The sequence below is a fragment of the Silene latifolia genome, chromosome 11 (genome assembly GCF_048544455.1).
Source record: "Silene latifolia isolate original U9 population chromosome 11, ASM4854445v1, whole genome shotgun sequence".
In the NCBI taxonomy this organism is placed as follows: domain Eukaryota; kingdom Viridiplantae; phylum Streptophyta; class Magnoliopsida; order Caryophyllales; family Caryophyllaceae; genus Silene; species Silene latifolia.
The window spans coordinates 39,734,523-39,750,852 of NC_133536.1; the positions used below are offsets into that span (position 1 = coordinate 39,734,523).

Below are 16,330 nucleotides of genomic sequence, written 5' to 3' on the forward strand. Positions count from 1 at the left end.
GAATCTCTATGGTCCTAAATGCGAGTTTGTGTTTTAGTGTGTTTGTTTAGTGACAAGGGTTGACTCATTAGATGTTTCGTTTAATCTACGGTTTAAGGTGGAATATTGTTGGAGTATGTGACGGTTTTATAATAATCCCGAGATAGCTAGTAAGAGATTAGTATGATAGAGTCCCCGACATACTAGACTGATTTGCGAAATAGTAGACTGATTTGTAAAAGTTGAGTTAACATCACTAGAGGTCTCGAGTTTGATTCCTTATTGTTGTGTTAAAGCTCCCAACGGAAAATTTAGCAACATTTAAAGCACAAAATGATGGACTGACGGAGTCCTGTGCATTATTTTATTTGATCTTTTGTATATTACTCGTATTATGTAAGATATTTTACGAAGCCCTAAAAGGCTAAAATCGATGGTTGACCTATTTTCTATGATGCTATACAGCAAACTGCCAATTAAATGCAGGAAAATAGTGAATCTTCCATGAATAAAATCAACTGTGGTTTTCTTCCATCAATCTATTGAGTATGGCGAGAGCATCTAAACAATGGTGAGAATATTGATAATGCCTCCAGAAACACGAGAAAAATAGTGAGGAGCTATATGAGGAAAACAGCAAATCTACTGATAATAGTACATTGACATGTAATCCTCCTTAAACTATGAATGGCTGTACAAAGAAAGAAACTACCTATCTATGGGCCATGGCTGCGGAAATTCAAGTATGCATAAAGTCGCATGACACACCCTTCCTGCAATGTCCATTTTCATGGAACTTGCAAACCCTTTGTGCTCTACTCCCAAATGATGACTGCCTATTCCACTGACCACCCCCGGCCCCACCATTTCGACTATGATCACCTCCCTGTCTACCTGTGTTTCCTGGTGGGGCAACCCAACCAGAATTAGTGCTTCCATTTGATGGGTGGGACCATGCCATATTATGATTGGCTATTTTCTGTTGACCACCCCGTGGCATGCCGGTTGAAGCAGGTCTCCCTGCATTGTGGGCCAGCATACCATAAGATGGAGCTTGATTACTTACAGAAGCAGCATTTGGATTATTCGGTGCCATGCTGGCATTCACAGTTTCCATTCTTGCCACATGACCGGATGACCAGCCATGAGTATAGACAGCAGGATTTTGACCGGCCCCAGGCTGGATGACATTTGATAAGCCTTGTCCGGAAGTTGATTGCTTCATAATGGAATTAAGCATGGTAAATGGTTGACTTACCGTCTGTAGAGTTGACTTTGACGCTATACTATTTCCAGCACCTGAACTAGAAGACAAATCGGATCTATACCCAGAAGTTGAGAAGGACTGTTGACCAGCTGCCGGTTGCACAGAAGAAACAAAATTCGACCTCCCGACACCAATAAGATCAGTAGGAGATGAAGGTGTAGGAGAAGGTAACCTTTCAATCCCTCTTTGCAATTGATTATTTGATTGAAAGGTGCTTCGAGCAGGTGTGGGAGAAGAGAGGCTAGGAGAATCATATATCCCAACATTCCCGGAACTATGAGAATTTCCCGTGAGTTTTGATGTATCTATTGAAGTTGGCACATTCTTTACTACAAGCACTTCCTCGTCAAGCCTTCCAGCCAAAAGGTCCGTCAGGAGGACATAGTCATTGTCACTTCGTGAGATTCTCCATATCCTCAAATCATTGGGAAAATACCCAGTGCTATTCCACTTACGAAGCTGGGTCATGGAAAAGGGTCCTTGAACCTTCCCAGTCGGATCTCGGTACTGCCATATCTTTTCAGTCTCACTTATATTCAAACCCGTTTGCCCAGCGAAACTGGAAATAGAAGGAGATTCAGACATAGAAGATCGCATCCCATAATGTCCACCTAGTATGCTTGAGCCAGAAGCCACCCTTGACTTTTCCTGGCTGTTTGATCTGGGTAACCTCTTGTCAACCCCATTACTGCAAGTGTGCTCACGAGTTGGTGAGATGAAACTCAAGGTTTCCCTTCTGCCTGAACAATCCATGCCAGATGAACTTCTGTTTGGATCCGATTTCTGGTTTGGAGGTCTAGCATTAGCACTCCAAGAATCACTAGAAATGGAGCCGCCTTCGCGAGATGGAAAATGGTCCTTGCCCCTTCTACTGAATCCAGTTTCTCTTGGCCTTACATCACTTGCTGCATGCAAAGAAGCCAAACCTTACCCTACTTAGGTTCTTTTATTATGGCTAAAAAGGGTCAATTTCTTAAAAACAATGATGGCAGAGGTTTTGCAGAAAAATGACAAACCTTGTTTCGGACTGTCCAATTCATCTTCAGATTCACAACTTGGGTCCATTTTTGGATCTGCATGTACCTTTGGAATTTCATCCAACCTTCGTTGGCGTTCCTCAGGTGTCTTCAGAAGCTGCAATTTTTCTACACATTCTCTGAGCGTAGATAAAAGTCAAGTAACTCAATTCCATAAATGAAATGTCAAAACAAAAGCTAAAGAAGTTTAGCTCTCGATTTTTTTACTTCTATATGCTTGAAGAAGAAAGGTGTAGAAATATATAGAAAAATTGTAACTTGCATATGGGTAAATTTGAAGTGACACAAGGAAAGCTATACGAAATCGGTACTCTGGTAGTCTTACTAAAGTCTTACTAACTACTAAGTGAGACTATCAGAGGGGAAGCAGACGTTGCATCATCCCATAATAGTTTTCCTTTAGTGCCTACAACTCCACAAACCTACAACTGATTCTGAACACTTCTAACTGTATACCCTTGTGTTTGGCGGGGTGGCCAAAACTCACCACTATCAGAGTCTTAGAATGTACCCAAGGGGTACGAATATTAAAAAACTCAATGCCATTCCCACTTTACAGCCAGAAAAGACATGCAGAGCAGCAGCAATGACAACATTTCCCCCATGGCCTCAGAAATTCCTGACAATGGCGGATTGGCGGGCTAAGGGGGAGTTACAGGTACACGGGTTTGTGTTTTCAACCAAGCGACTTATAATGAAAGAAATTGCACCAATCGACTTCTACTTCACAACATAAGCACAGACAATTTAAATAGCGAGCCATTTTGGTTTTCCCATACCAAAAAAAAAAAAAAAAAAAAAAAAACTTCACGACCATAAAATTTGCATTAGATATTATGCTATACTTTTATAATAAAAGGATATTCTTTTTTATGCCCTTTCTCACTAGCTCGATCACGAAGATGACTAAGCCTTGCCATCTCTGCTTCAAGCCACTGCAATGGTCATCGGACATAAATCTCAGTTATCAAAGCTAGCAGTAAATTTAAGCAATCGACACCCATGAGAAGAAAGAGGCAATATTTAACCCCAAATGTCACAAGAACAGCTTTTGCCAAGATGGATCACATGATGGCAAAGAAGTGCTCACGGTCAGACCCAAGGTTACCATGGCTGGCAAGGTACGTGAAAACAATCATCAGGGAGGAGGTAAACGGAGGGAAGACAGAAATATAAATTCATAATGCAAGTTAAAATTAATTAGAAACGGCATGACATAACACACTCTATTTAACTTGCAACAAATGAGCTACATTGAGGAATAAGAAAAGGAGGAATGAGTACTATGAAGCAATTAATAACTTCTAGCCAGTCAGGTGTAGCAAAATTTCCAAACTAGCTTAGGAGAAAAGCAAGAACATGGATTTGCTATCAATTTCTATCCAGTCAGGTGCAGCAAAATTTCCATACTACTTGGGAGAAATCATGGATTTCCCTATCGTGCTGGAAATAGCTATCCGTGGTACAACATGAAATAAGACATCAATCCCGATTCCCACCCAACCCAACAATTAAACGGGCGTTGGAACCACACCACCACCGACAACAACACACACACGCGCGCGCGCACACACACACAAGTAAAAATAACCGCAAAGAAGAGGTTACAAGTATCTTACATCAACTATTCTAATTTCATGTAGTTCCATGGCTTTTTCCAGAACCCCGCCCTGAAAGAAGAACACAAATCATCTCAGAATCGTACAGTCAATCAGATGTAATCTCAACTAGAAAACAATTTCCTTACCACAGTCATCCGGTTGATCAGTCCACATTTGATACTCTGACGCAACCGCTTACATTCATCCTACATGAGTGGCAAGATAGATTTTAGATTGTATTCTAAGAAAGAAAAATCAAGTTGCTAGGCCATCTTAGGGCAGTCACTAACACGTGTGCAGCACGACTTAAATTTATACATTAAGCAATAATCTAGAACTAATACTCGTTCATTAACAGCACACTTTGCGCCAAACAGTATGACGGTAAACATGAATGGCATGGGCACGGCTTGCATGAGATCGCGGGCTTGTTATACATGGAGTTTCTGCTCTTCCTAAAACTACAGCCTAGGCTACCCCAAAATATTCACCGGAGAAACATCTTGATTCTTGAGCCTTTATTGAAAATTCAATTAGACCATATAAACAAGCGTATTATTACAAAGAACCGAGGAAGTAAAATCGCAAGATTGTTGTTCTACACTCATAGTTTTAAAAGGCTTGAGGTACACCAAGGCGACAAGGGTCCATCTGTCCATGGCGAAGAGGCATAAGGTATGATGATAAGGTGTGCTCCTTGATAATCAACATGAGGCGCACTGTTTACGCAAAAAAAAAAAAAAAAAAAAAAAAAAAAAAAAAAACCTGTATTCTAAATAAATTTGTTAACAAAAACACCCCTTTTCGACTTTTAATAGGGCTAAAATGCATATACGAGTGTGAGGGATAATCTAGTAAGATAAGGGCATCATAAAAAAAAATATAGAAGAAAATAAAGAAAGTGCATAGTCGCCATAGTGTGTCTCGATACATGCGCCTTTTATCTAGGAGACGCACTTAGATCGCGACAAGGCGTTTGGCTAGCGCCTCTACATCAATGAGCCTAGGGCTTAAGCATGCTTTAGGCACAGTTTCTTAAATACATACTTCTGTATAAAAACAAACTGGTCATATAGAATTTCATAAATTCTCACAATATGCATTGTCATTTCTTTCATTTGTTTCTTTGTGGCAATGAAAGCAATTAGGATGTAGTATTGGACACTGGTGCATGAATCATTGGGAAGTGGAAAAGCAGTTTGTGCAATGTTTTGTAGTTATGAAAACAATTTCTGATTGAAAGACGCGATAACAATACATCACATGCAGATTTTTCAAAAATACTAAGTGATATGCACCCCTCTCTTTTCATCAATATGAATATGTTTAAAAAAAAAAGTATTATCAATACATCCTTGGTTGTTCACTTGCGGACATAAGCGATGAGGTATTTTCCTTCTACTTCGCGGAAGCGTGAACAGGGAAAGGGCTTAGTTTATAATAAGCTAATATGTTTTCATTACCTCTGAAAATTCTTGACTAGAGATTGTATCGATTGGTATTGTCTCGGTCTTGCCCAGATTCAAAATCTCGAGCATGACATCCGTTGTCCTTTTACCCACTTTGTACGGTTCAGCTGATTCGCTAGTACCTTGTACAATATAACCACGAGTTATTTGAACTGAAAAAAAAATTTCTATTTGAAACAAACTAAACATCATCTTGTAACTTATTACCAATTATCTGCACCAGCCTGTAAATGTCATGTTTTTGTCCGCTGCCAGAAATTCTGATTCTAACAAAAGAGCCAGCAGCCTTATCAGGGAATGTTTCGGAATTCTCCATAAGCGCTTCCAATAAATTACGACGCAGAAAAATTAAGTTAATGTTATGCATATCGATTGCGGCGTAGTCATCAAGGTTTGACTGAGCCTCTCTCTCTTCGCCTCTTTTATGCGATTTTCTTCCTCTACTTTTACCACCGTCTAGTAAAGAGTCGGTGTTGTTATCAGCATTTGATAGCCTCATTTCAGTGTCGGCAGCAGTTCCTTGACTACTATCAGCATGGGGAATATCCTTCAAAAAGAAATGTGATTCAAGTAGCTTCAACATTTCAAAATGACCAACTCGTGGTTTGCCAAAAAGTTTTTGCAGCATGGGATCACAAATTATCTGGCTCTGTCGACGTGGATCACGAAGTTTATTTCCTTTTATATATTCTAACAGGAGCCCCTGTACATCAAACTGAGTTAAGACAGATTGGTCGCCATTTTTCATGTGCATGACAAACTCCAATAGTTCCTTTGAGGCCCACTCGATATTGTCTTCTGAGAAATCATCAGCTGATCTATAATTAGTAACCTTCGAACGGGAGGGTAACAACTTCCTGGCTTTTGTACCCCTTCTACTACCAGTATCTGGGGAAGACTGTTCTGTATCTGAATTTACCTCCTTGGCCTGGGATTTTAGCCTCTTCTTAGACTTTCTATTTTCACTGTTTGCATTCTTCTCTGAAGAGCTGTCAGTAGCATAATCTAAAGATTTTGATTTTCTCTTCACTTTCTTTCTTTTTGAATCACTCACTTGTTTATTTGCAAGGGAGTTATTGGAATCACCTCCTGCATCATAATTATCCGCGTGTACCTCAACTGGAGTTTGCTGCTTATCCGAACCTTTACAGGGATCTTTCACCCGTGAAAGCTCGTCAAAAGTAATGCATAGCTTCTCTTTCTGTTGTAACCAGTAACCCTTAAACAGATGATCCCAGCTACTTTTATCACTGAAAGCATCATTACCCTACAACAAGATCGACTAAGAATGAGTGTGATTATGACCAACTGAGCAAGAGTAAAACTGAATAATTTAAGTGCAGTTTTAGTGGAAATGGAGGTAGAGAAGATGGAAGTATCACTCAGATAGAAAGGTTGTTCAATACCCAATTTTTTTCAAAATTTAGGATCAATTATCTAAAAGGGTGGAGAATGCGATACAGATGTGGCTCACAAAACTAAAACAAACCGGTTGAACTGGAAGACTGCAACATGGTTTCTATGTAATCTCTCTGTGCCTCATAGATTGAAGGGTAAATTGTATCGCACTGCAATAAAGTATTGGAGAGGACATGAGGGAGGAGGAAAGGATCTGGGTAGATGGGAGTATGATTTTTCTTTTGTTTTATCATTTGATCCTTTATTTTTCAAAATATTGTTTTCTCATTTCTCGAATTTTTTTCACTTTAATCTCATATACACATTTTTAGTATAATGAATCACTTTTCTATATATTATGTTATTTTATATTTGATTTTATTTGTGTTGATATTATAGGCAACTAAACTATTCATAATTCTTTTTTTTTTCAAAATAAAGTTTCCACATTTAGTTACTTTCTAATCCTTGAATATCAATTGCTTTTCTTCTCACGATTTTACTTGTCTCTGATTTTTGAATGATGTTCATGCCAGCTAACCCCAATCTATTTCGAGGTTACGGGCGTATTGTTATAGTTATAGTTTAGACGTTAAGCATTATAAAATTAGGGAATACAACCAATATGTTTATAGAACGAAAACACAAGTATTTTGGATCAAAGATAACCTCTTTTAGATCAGACTGAATCACAAGGGGAAGGAAGGGAAAAAACAAAAGAACTGTGTACATGAACCGAAAAAAAATCAAAACAAAGCATGTACCGTTTCATTTTGTTCACTATTTTCGATCACCCTTATAGTTTTCACGCACGTACTACAAAACCCTTTGTTTCCTCTTACACAAAAAATAGCAGCGTCTTTACTGCAGCTTTTGCACAGCGAGAATTGACAAGTATAACACATAAAATTGGAATTCTTCCCACACTGGTGGCAGAAATGCCAACCTGCACGTTCAGAAGCGAAATCAAAATTTATTATCAATAGTAGAAAGGAATATGAAGACCATCACGACAACAAGTAAAGAAACGAGATGTACTACAAATTTCTCATGAGCATCAACCAAGCATTAGCTAATTAAAATATCACGAAGTAGAAGCGAAAATCAATGTACAGCTTGTATGGCATGAGTGTCTTTTTACTATTTACACTTCTAACCTAAAAGGTGGTTAATTAGGTTACAAAATACAAATATAAGTGATTAAATTACACTACTTACGTGAAACGTTAACACAAACAGCTAAATACTAAAAGCCACTAATTCTGGTTTCTAGAAAACTGACTTCAGTTTCCGAATAATTGATTTTTTTCAAATCAGAATATGATAAGCGAGCTAAAACAATCTTATTGGTTATTTTGGCTAAATTTGCAAGGTGAGAAGAACAGCAACATGGACCTTATAATTTGGTTTATTTTTTGACATACGGAGTAATAATTAAATGTCAAGAAACCATCTCAACCAAAACCAAAAGCTTAAGCTGATGGTTGGAGTCCCAAGATCGGTTTTATACTCTAACACGCCCCCTCACAAGAATGCCCTTTGGGCTTTAAGCGTGGATGCAACTGCTGGTGTAATATTCCACTTTAGAATTGAGGGGGGTGGGATTCGAACCCGTGACCTCAAGAAACCATCCCAAACAAAAGCTTAAGTTGATGGTTGGAGTCCCAAGATCGGTTTTATACTCTAACATTACAAGGTTTTTTTTTCAGTCTAACAGCTTACACTAACCTTTTATACAAGAAATCCAGGGTTAGTGACGCATCTTAACATCACTACAAGACCAAGTGACTAACTAGTAACTACAGCTTTGAAAAGTTCAAGACTAACTATGCAGCAACACAAAAAAAGGTTTCATATACTGCTCACTGGTATGTGATGATGCTCCCCTACTTTTCTCATGGCATATGGTCCTCTTGCATACTAAGTCATGTCTTCGCCCACTTGCTGGCATGCCCAAGTATTGCACAAGCGTAACCACCCTTGACGCATCACCTTGGTGCATTATGCTCAAGCCAGGTGATGCCTCATGCACATCAAAGTTGCGCATTCTTTCACCAATCAAGCCCAATGCTATGCTCATATCTTCTAAGAGATTATATAACCTTGTGTTAATGCGTCAAGAATTCCCACCTATAGCCTGCTACAATAATGATTTATAGGTAAGGCAGCAGCCTTTACACAGAAAACTCATTATTTACAGGCACAATCAAGCCTTCCAACTTGTGTGGAACTTAACCAAGGACAAATGTTGGCAGATGGCCCAACCCCAAAACCCACTCTAATTCGATCAATAGTGAAACTCTTAAACACTAAGCTTTTTACACTGACAGAAATACATGAATATAATTGTAATTCATCTCCTCATGGAACTTCTTCACATAATGCCACAACACATGCACATACAAACTCAATAGCTGACACGATAACGGAGTACTGTAAAAAATATGCAAACATACCACAATTCCAACGGCCTTTGGTCTTGAAAAACTCGCCATCATGATCAACGCAAGACCGATGGTATGCCTTGGGGCAGCCTCTGGAAAACCAACATATGAGATCAAAATCATTAAGTTTCAAGTAAAAAAACTGCCACATTTATACTACTAAGTAACAACAGAAGACAGTCGCAAACATGATCACAGCAGAAGAGAAGAATACCTGCGATCACATAATACAAGGTCCCCACCTACAAGGCAAATGAAGCAAACATCCTCCCCTACCATCTTCCTTGAAGGAGCTTTCACAGGAGTAACCTGCTTCGCTTTTGGCCCACGCTTTCGCTTTCCACCACTTTTAATGGTCTCTGGCTCCATTCCCATTTCGGCGTCAACCATTGGTGTCCCCTCCTCTACCAGCAGTTCATCATCATTTTTCGCCACATCCAATGAATGCTCCATTTCATCATCATCCTCTTCTTTTTCCCCTTCTACTTTTTCGTCTTCATCTTCTTCCTCTCCCTCGTCATCTTCATCCTTATTTTCATCCAATTCATCGTTGTTTACTGCCAATACCTTCTCATCCACCATTTCCATCTCATTAACACACAATGAGTCCTCAGTAACTGGCTTAATTTCCTCTTTCCCTGCTTCAGCTTTTTCGACATCCCTAACAGACCATCCCTCAACCTGACATTCATCCACTGTCGCCAATTCATCACTTACTCCTTTCAATTTTTCGACATTCTCAACCTTACTCTCGCTTTCCAAATCCCGAACTTCCTCATCTTCTCCAACCAATAGCTCACTCTCTGGTTTCGATTCCTCGTCATCTTTATTAGCAGCTACCTCCTCCTCCTCCTCCTCACTTTTTCGTTTCGATTCTTTGACATCCTCGCCTCCATATTCACTCTTCTCTCTATCCGAAGCCTCAAAAGAGGCCAAATGATCAGCAACCTCAACCACCAATGGCCGGGCTTCATCAACAGCAGAGAATTCGTCAATTTTCTCCAATTCTAATCCCTCACCATTTTCAACCTCAAGAGAATCATGAATCGCCGCATTTGGAGGAATCTCTGGGGAATCCCCGGCATCGCATTGCTGCAAAGCTTCTTCGGCCGGCATTGATAAGGAATAAACTGAAGAATTGAATAAATAAAGCAAAATTGAAAACCCTAGAAATTGGGGAAATTTTGGGGGTTTGGAAACAAAACCCTAAGTTGAATTTGGTGGGAAAACAAATAGAAGTAGTTGAATTGTCGTAGAGTCGTAGTCAAGTATTGGTCAACGTTAAGAGATTATGTTGGTACGGGAAATCTATGCCGTCAATTTCCTGAACAAGGAATTCTATAGGATCTCTTCTGTCGCTGCGTTTTATGATTCTGCAGGTGGCGGAGCTGAGTAATGAGTACGAGCAGACGTCAATTATCGCATTAAATTAAATGTTACTCCCTCCCTTCAATTCTATGAATCCATTTTTGAAATAATGGTCAAAAATAAAATATTTATCGTTTTGGGTCGATTTTGAAAATAGTTGTCAAAATGGTGTTCACGTAGGCTCGGGATTTCTGAACCTAAAACACGCCACTACCAATGGCGTGTTTATAATGAGTACGGAAAGAAACTTCATTAAAAAATGGACTAAAACAAACATGTCATTGGGAATGGCGGGTTTCGGAGGGGAAACACGTCACCCCTAATGGCGTGTCTTATGTAAATTTTTTTTTTTTTTTTAAGTTCAGTCAGTTGAGGAAAAAAATTGTTGTAAAGACACGCCACTACTAATGGCGTGTTTCCTTCACAAAACACGCCATTAGTAGTGGCGTGTTTCAGGTCTAGAAATCCCGAGCCTACGTGGACACCATTTTGACAAATATTTTCAAAACCGACCCAAAACGACAAATATTTTATTTTTGACCATTATTTCAAAAATGGACTCCAATTCTACAAAGCCCCTTTTTTTTACGTTTGCGAACGCGTGTTTTACGCGGTAAATATCGTTAGCTACGTATTTGCAAAAATTATAAAAGTTAGATATTTTTAATGTACTCGTAAAGACGAATCAAACAAGATCCCACATGAATATATTTTCACTTACGTATTGAGAGAAAATTGATAGTGAATGCTCAGTTGTGAATAGTGTGTAAAATAGAAAAGAGCCTTGTGGAGTTGAATGGAGGGAGTATTTCTTATATCTTACTCCCTCTAGGGGCTGAGCATCGGTCCAAGACCGGATCGGACCGGACCAAACCGGACCGGACCGAAGACCGAAAATAAATTTTTTGTGGACCGAAGACCAGACCTAAAACTTTCGGTCTTGGACCGGACTAAACCCGAAATATTCGGTCCAGTCCGGTCTTAGACCGAAATGGACCTAGAACTAATTCTTTCACTATTTCGTGTATGATATTTACATTTAAGTTTCACTAAATTAAATGTCGATGAATAATTAGACGATTGTTTTTGAGAAAAAAATACTCAATATTAATTTATAATGTCTTGTGAAGATAAAATGGTAATTTAGTTTATAATATTCTAATGATAGTCTTTAGAAACATAAAATTCGGTCCATTTGGTCCGGACCTAAAATATCCGGGTTTAGTCCGGACCGGACCGAAGACCGAAAACTCAAAAAATGAGGACCGAGGACCGGACCTAAAAAATTCGGTCCGGGTTTGGTCCAGACCAAATGGTCCGGTCCGGTCCATTTTCCGGTCCGGACCTAAACTTGCTCACCCCTACTCCCTCCTATTCACTATTTTATTCCCTATTTCCTAAAACGGATTATTCAGGTTTTCTTCCCCTTTCTTATTTTGGAAATTTTTACTCTTATTTTATTCATCCCCCTCTCCTATCACCAAACCACACCCAACTCTTTTACTCCTATTTTATTATTTTTCTTAATGTTTTGGCCCCACAATTCCTTATTTAGCTCCTAATTATTCATCCCCTGTCCTATCATCAAAGCCCATCCAACTCTTTTACTCTTATTTTATTGCCCGCCTTAATATTCGTGCCCACAAACAATGGGAAGAAAATAGAGACTAGGAGGGAGTATATAAAAAGAGAATAGGGGTTTTTGCTATTTTGGCACATCCTATCCCTTTGACTACATCCATATTTACGGTCTTTGCCATTGTTTTCATCTTTCCTCGCAAATAAGGAGCTTCTTGGCCTCTTTCTTGCTGTTATTTCATTTTGTTGATTTACCCGTTCAATTTTAATTCTTCTTCTCCCACAAATCCATTTTTTATTGTTTTTTTTTTCATGAATCAATTTTTGTGTTTAACAATTTCGTTTTTTTGGCTTCCTCTCTCTAACAAATCCATGTATTGCCCTCCTCTCTACTTCAGTAGCTAAGGTTCGATTTAAGTTTGCTTATTTCGGGTTTCATTATGCTCACAAATCCGTTGTAGTAAGGATTAGGTTCAGGTTGACTGAATCATAATTCATAACACAGTAATTTGTGCAATTGTGTGGGCCATTCCAGGTAGGGCTGAGCAAAAAGTATCTGATCCGGTTTTTTTTCCGAATCCGATCCGAAATCCGAAAAAAAAATTCCAAATATATGGATACCGTTTTAAGTGGATATCCGATCTAGTTTTTTCTAGAATAAAATGGATCGGATGTGGATTATGATTTTCTTAAAACCGGATATCCGGATCCGATCCGGTTTTTTTTTAAAAAAAAAAGGAAAAACGTAAAAAATGAAAATTAAAAAGAGTAAAAACAACCACTCATACACTTAGTCAATCACATTTCTACAAAGTACAAACCCTAAAAATCAAAGTAAAGCCTCCATCTACCATCTCTATCCTATCCTACTCTCTTTCAAATCTCAATATCTCATCATCAATCGCTCATCTCAAATCGACAATCGCTCATCATCAATCATAAGTTCATCACTAAGGTAATTCATTTCTCTTGTTTTTCGATTGTGTTTAATCTGAAATTTATGTACCCTATTCTATTAATTACTTAATTGAAATCAGACGGTTTTGATAAATAATCATCATGATTAGATATTTGATTTTCTATTCAATATCGTCTTCAATATCAGACGGAAACAGTAATCAATCTCAATTGTATTTAATAATTGAAATCAATCCCAGATAAGGAGTAGTGGTCAATGAATTAAATGATCATCTCTATGATTCATTCATACAGGTCGTGCTTGGATTACACAAATCTATTATTTTGGATTGGGTTACAAATTTACAATGAGTCAGGTGTGTAATACCCATTTCAGCACGTCAAAAATTATCCTTTCAAATGAGTCAAGTTCATGTTAGGTCATCTCAGAATCGAGATGGACACATTAGATTGGGTTTGATTCGGGTCATTATTTTTTTATCAAGTTATATGCATACATTTTATCGTATGTTATCTATAAGTTTCGAGCTAATTTATTTTCTAAGTCGTCTAATTTTCTTTTTCTTTCTTTCTTCATTTTATGCAGATGAGATCAAGTTATGCCCAATATCACTGATACAGGGATACCAGACTTGGTGGAACTTTTTCTATACTTTTGAATCCGGATCGAAACCGGTTTCCAAATCTGATTTCAATTTTCGATTCAGTTTTCGGATATCCGAATTATTCGTATCGGATCTGGATCACGAAAAAATATAATTTTAAATTCGGATATCCGATCCGGTTTTGAAATCCGGATCGGATATCCGATTTTGCTCACCCCTAATTCCAGGAGTAAGGTAGATGAATTGAGCTTATCGTCTTTTAACATTGTCTTTGTCGTTTGCACTTAAGAGTATGCATTTTACCTTCTAATGAAATATTTTTATGTTCTTATATTTTATCTTAAGTTTTATTGTCATAGTGCTTATGCATCAATTTTGTCGGAAATTCAGAAATCATGATCGCCTACCACCGTTAGAGAACCCATAAATTTTGAGCGATTGTTTGGACCGTTTTAAAATGAAGTAGGCTCATTGTCTTTTAATAACATGGTGTCTTTGACTTGTGTAACTTAACATGAATAATGACTACCAAGGGTTTGGTTAATGGTCACAGAGAAACGACAGTGTTGTGCTAGCTCAAAAATTCTACCATCCTCCGGGAGGACGGTACTCCTCACACACAAAAATAATCCACCAAATGGATATTATAATGTCTTTGTGTGTGAGGAGTACGTACGTCATCCCGGAGGACGATAGAATTACTCGTGTTAGCTTATCTTATTGATTATGTATTGTCGAATTTTTGTGTAAATGTATATTACTACCCCTTCATGTTAAAACCCTTAATGCATCGAATTCTTTTTCTTCCATTTTTAGAGATTGAATTTGAGCTTTGATCTTAATTCACGGAGCATTTGAAGTAGCGGTTTTCTGTATTTGATTTCGTTCTTTGGCGCGTCATATTTGAGTTTAACGTTGCTAACTATAAATATTGAACTCTAATAGTGGTTCGGTTCCCAAGTTCAATCGTATCCCTGTTTGTCTACGTTTATTTGTATAGGATACACAAATTTAATCATTCATCGAAAATAGAATAAGACATTTCCTTATGCGTTTTGTGTGTTCCTATTGTGAGCTGAAGCGCGGGATTGCCTTTTGTTTTTTTACTAACCGCACGACTATTTATGAATCTAGTTTCCAGCTTAAAAAATCGAGGACAATATGCACATGTAAAACTATGTTTGTCATAAAGGTAAAAATTCGTTTGGAATCAGTGGTGAAGCTTAGGGGCTAGCAGGCGCACTCGCCCCCGCTGGCGGATGAAAATCGCAAAGGTTTTAGTTAAAATTTTCAAATCTTTTTCGAGTTACCTTTATACCATTACCCATTCAGCCTCGCTAAAAATTTTCGCACCAACTGGGTTCAATTCCTTGCTCCACCACAATAATTGGAATTGAAAACGGAAAACAAAAAAAATTGTATCGTCATCGGTACAAGCGTTTAATGCCGCGTGCGAAGCCGCAGGTTTCTGACTAGTTTTATAAAAAAAAAAAATCATCTCATAATGTAATGTAGTGTGTCTTGCTTTAGACGGGCCTTTTTGGTCTGAAATAATAAGACGAGATTTTGTAACCATTTTACAGTTAAATGTGACCATTATTGAAAAACCAGTTACCATAAGTTGTAACACTGTCTATACCATTGTGGTTACATTTAACTATAAAATGGTCACATATGCCCGTCTGAAAAATAAGACGAAAAGTGTCCGTCTGAAACAAGAAATTGTGTAATGTAAAACGTCTAAATTTAGAAGAATTTGTGACGAATACTATGGATAAACTTCTTACTGTACTAAACAATTTTATTGTATTTTTTTAGGGCACTTTTTTTGTATTTATTTACAAGACACCGAACGCTTTTTAAATCATGGGGTAGAATAAAAGAAAATTTGAATTATATGCTTTTGAAATTTCAATTTCCGTGAAAAAATGAAAATAAAAAAACAAATAAACTACTGCCATCGTATGGCTAGGGTTATGCACCGGTCCAAAATCGGACCAAAACTGGTTCCACCGAAACCGAAAACGACAAAAATCCGGACCAGAAAAATTCGGGTCCAAGACTAAACCAGACCGGCTTATTTTTAAATATCCACTTTTTCAAATTCATGTCCCAAATGTTTTTTTAAGTAGGCCTACAATATTTTTTTTAAGTGGGCCTACAATGTTTTTTAAATAATATTTTAAGAAAAAAATCAAATAAAGATCTTTCAGGACGGGAAAATTTTGATCCAGACCGGACCGAAAATCGGAATCTTAAAAAATGTTCAATCGGGGACCGGACCGAAAATTTTAATTTATGGTTCCGGTCCAAACCAGTCCAATTTTCTGGTTCGAGCCGAATTTTGTATACCCCCAGTTGTTGCTACAGTGCCAACAAGAAAATTTGAGCACTTCGAAATCGCTACATGAAATTGCGGATTTGCTGCGAAGCAGTAAAAAAACTAATTGGGCGGCCTACTTGGATCTTTAACTACAAATGTCAAGGCTATCTACTTACCCATTATTAATTGGTTTTATTATCAAGCGAACAAAATGTTCAAAGAAAATCAACCTTTTGCCTCTTATATTAAATACTGAAAAGGAGGAGGAGAGCAGAAGGAGGTTGCTGTTGGGAGACCGTAAGGGAGGAGAGGCCGACAGATGGAGGAGGAGATGGAGGAAGGC

The 16,330-nt window shown here is 38.0% G+C and overlaps 1 protein-coding gene across 3 annotated transcripts; it reads right to left on the minus strand.

Moving 5' to 3' along the window:
- Positions 1-460: 460 nt before the first annotated feature.
- Positions 461-10,625, minus strand: LOC141611549 (zinc finger CCCH domain-containing protein 19-like). Of its 3 annotated transcripts, XM_074430119.1 has the most exons (11): positions 10,538-10,625; positions 9,410-10,488; positions 9,208-9,287; positions 7,516-7,697; positions 5,561-6,620; positions 5,348-5,475; positions 4,031-4,090; positions 3,903-3,953; positions 3,148-3,218; positions 2,263-2,408; positions 461-2,151 (listed from the first exon to the last, which is right to left on the minus strand). In XM_074430119.1, exons 2-11 carry the CDS (start codon positions 10,309-10,311, stop codon positions 719-721), a joined length of 4,113 nt encoding a protein of 1,370 aa, XP_074286220.1. In that variant the 5' UTR covers positions 10,312-10,488; positions 10,538-10,625; the 3' UTR covers positions 461-718. The 3 variants fall into 3 exon arrangements, with proteins under 3 accessions (XP_074286220.1, XP_074286222.1, XP_074286221.1); XM_074430121.1 differs by lacking the exons at positions 9,410-10,488; positions 10,538-10,625 and adding an exon at positions 8,618-8,888; XM_074430120.1 differs by lacking the exons at positions 9,410-10,488; positions 10,538-10,625 and adding an exon at positions 8,618-8,891.
- Positions 10,626-16,330: the final 5,705 nt, after the last annotated feature.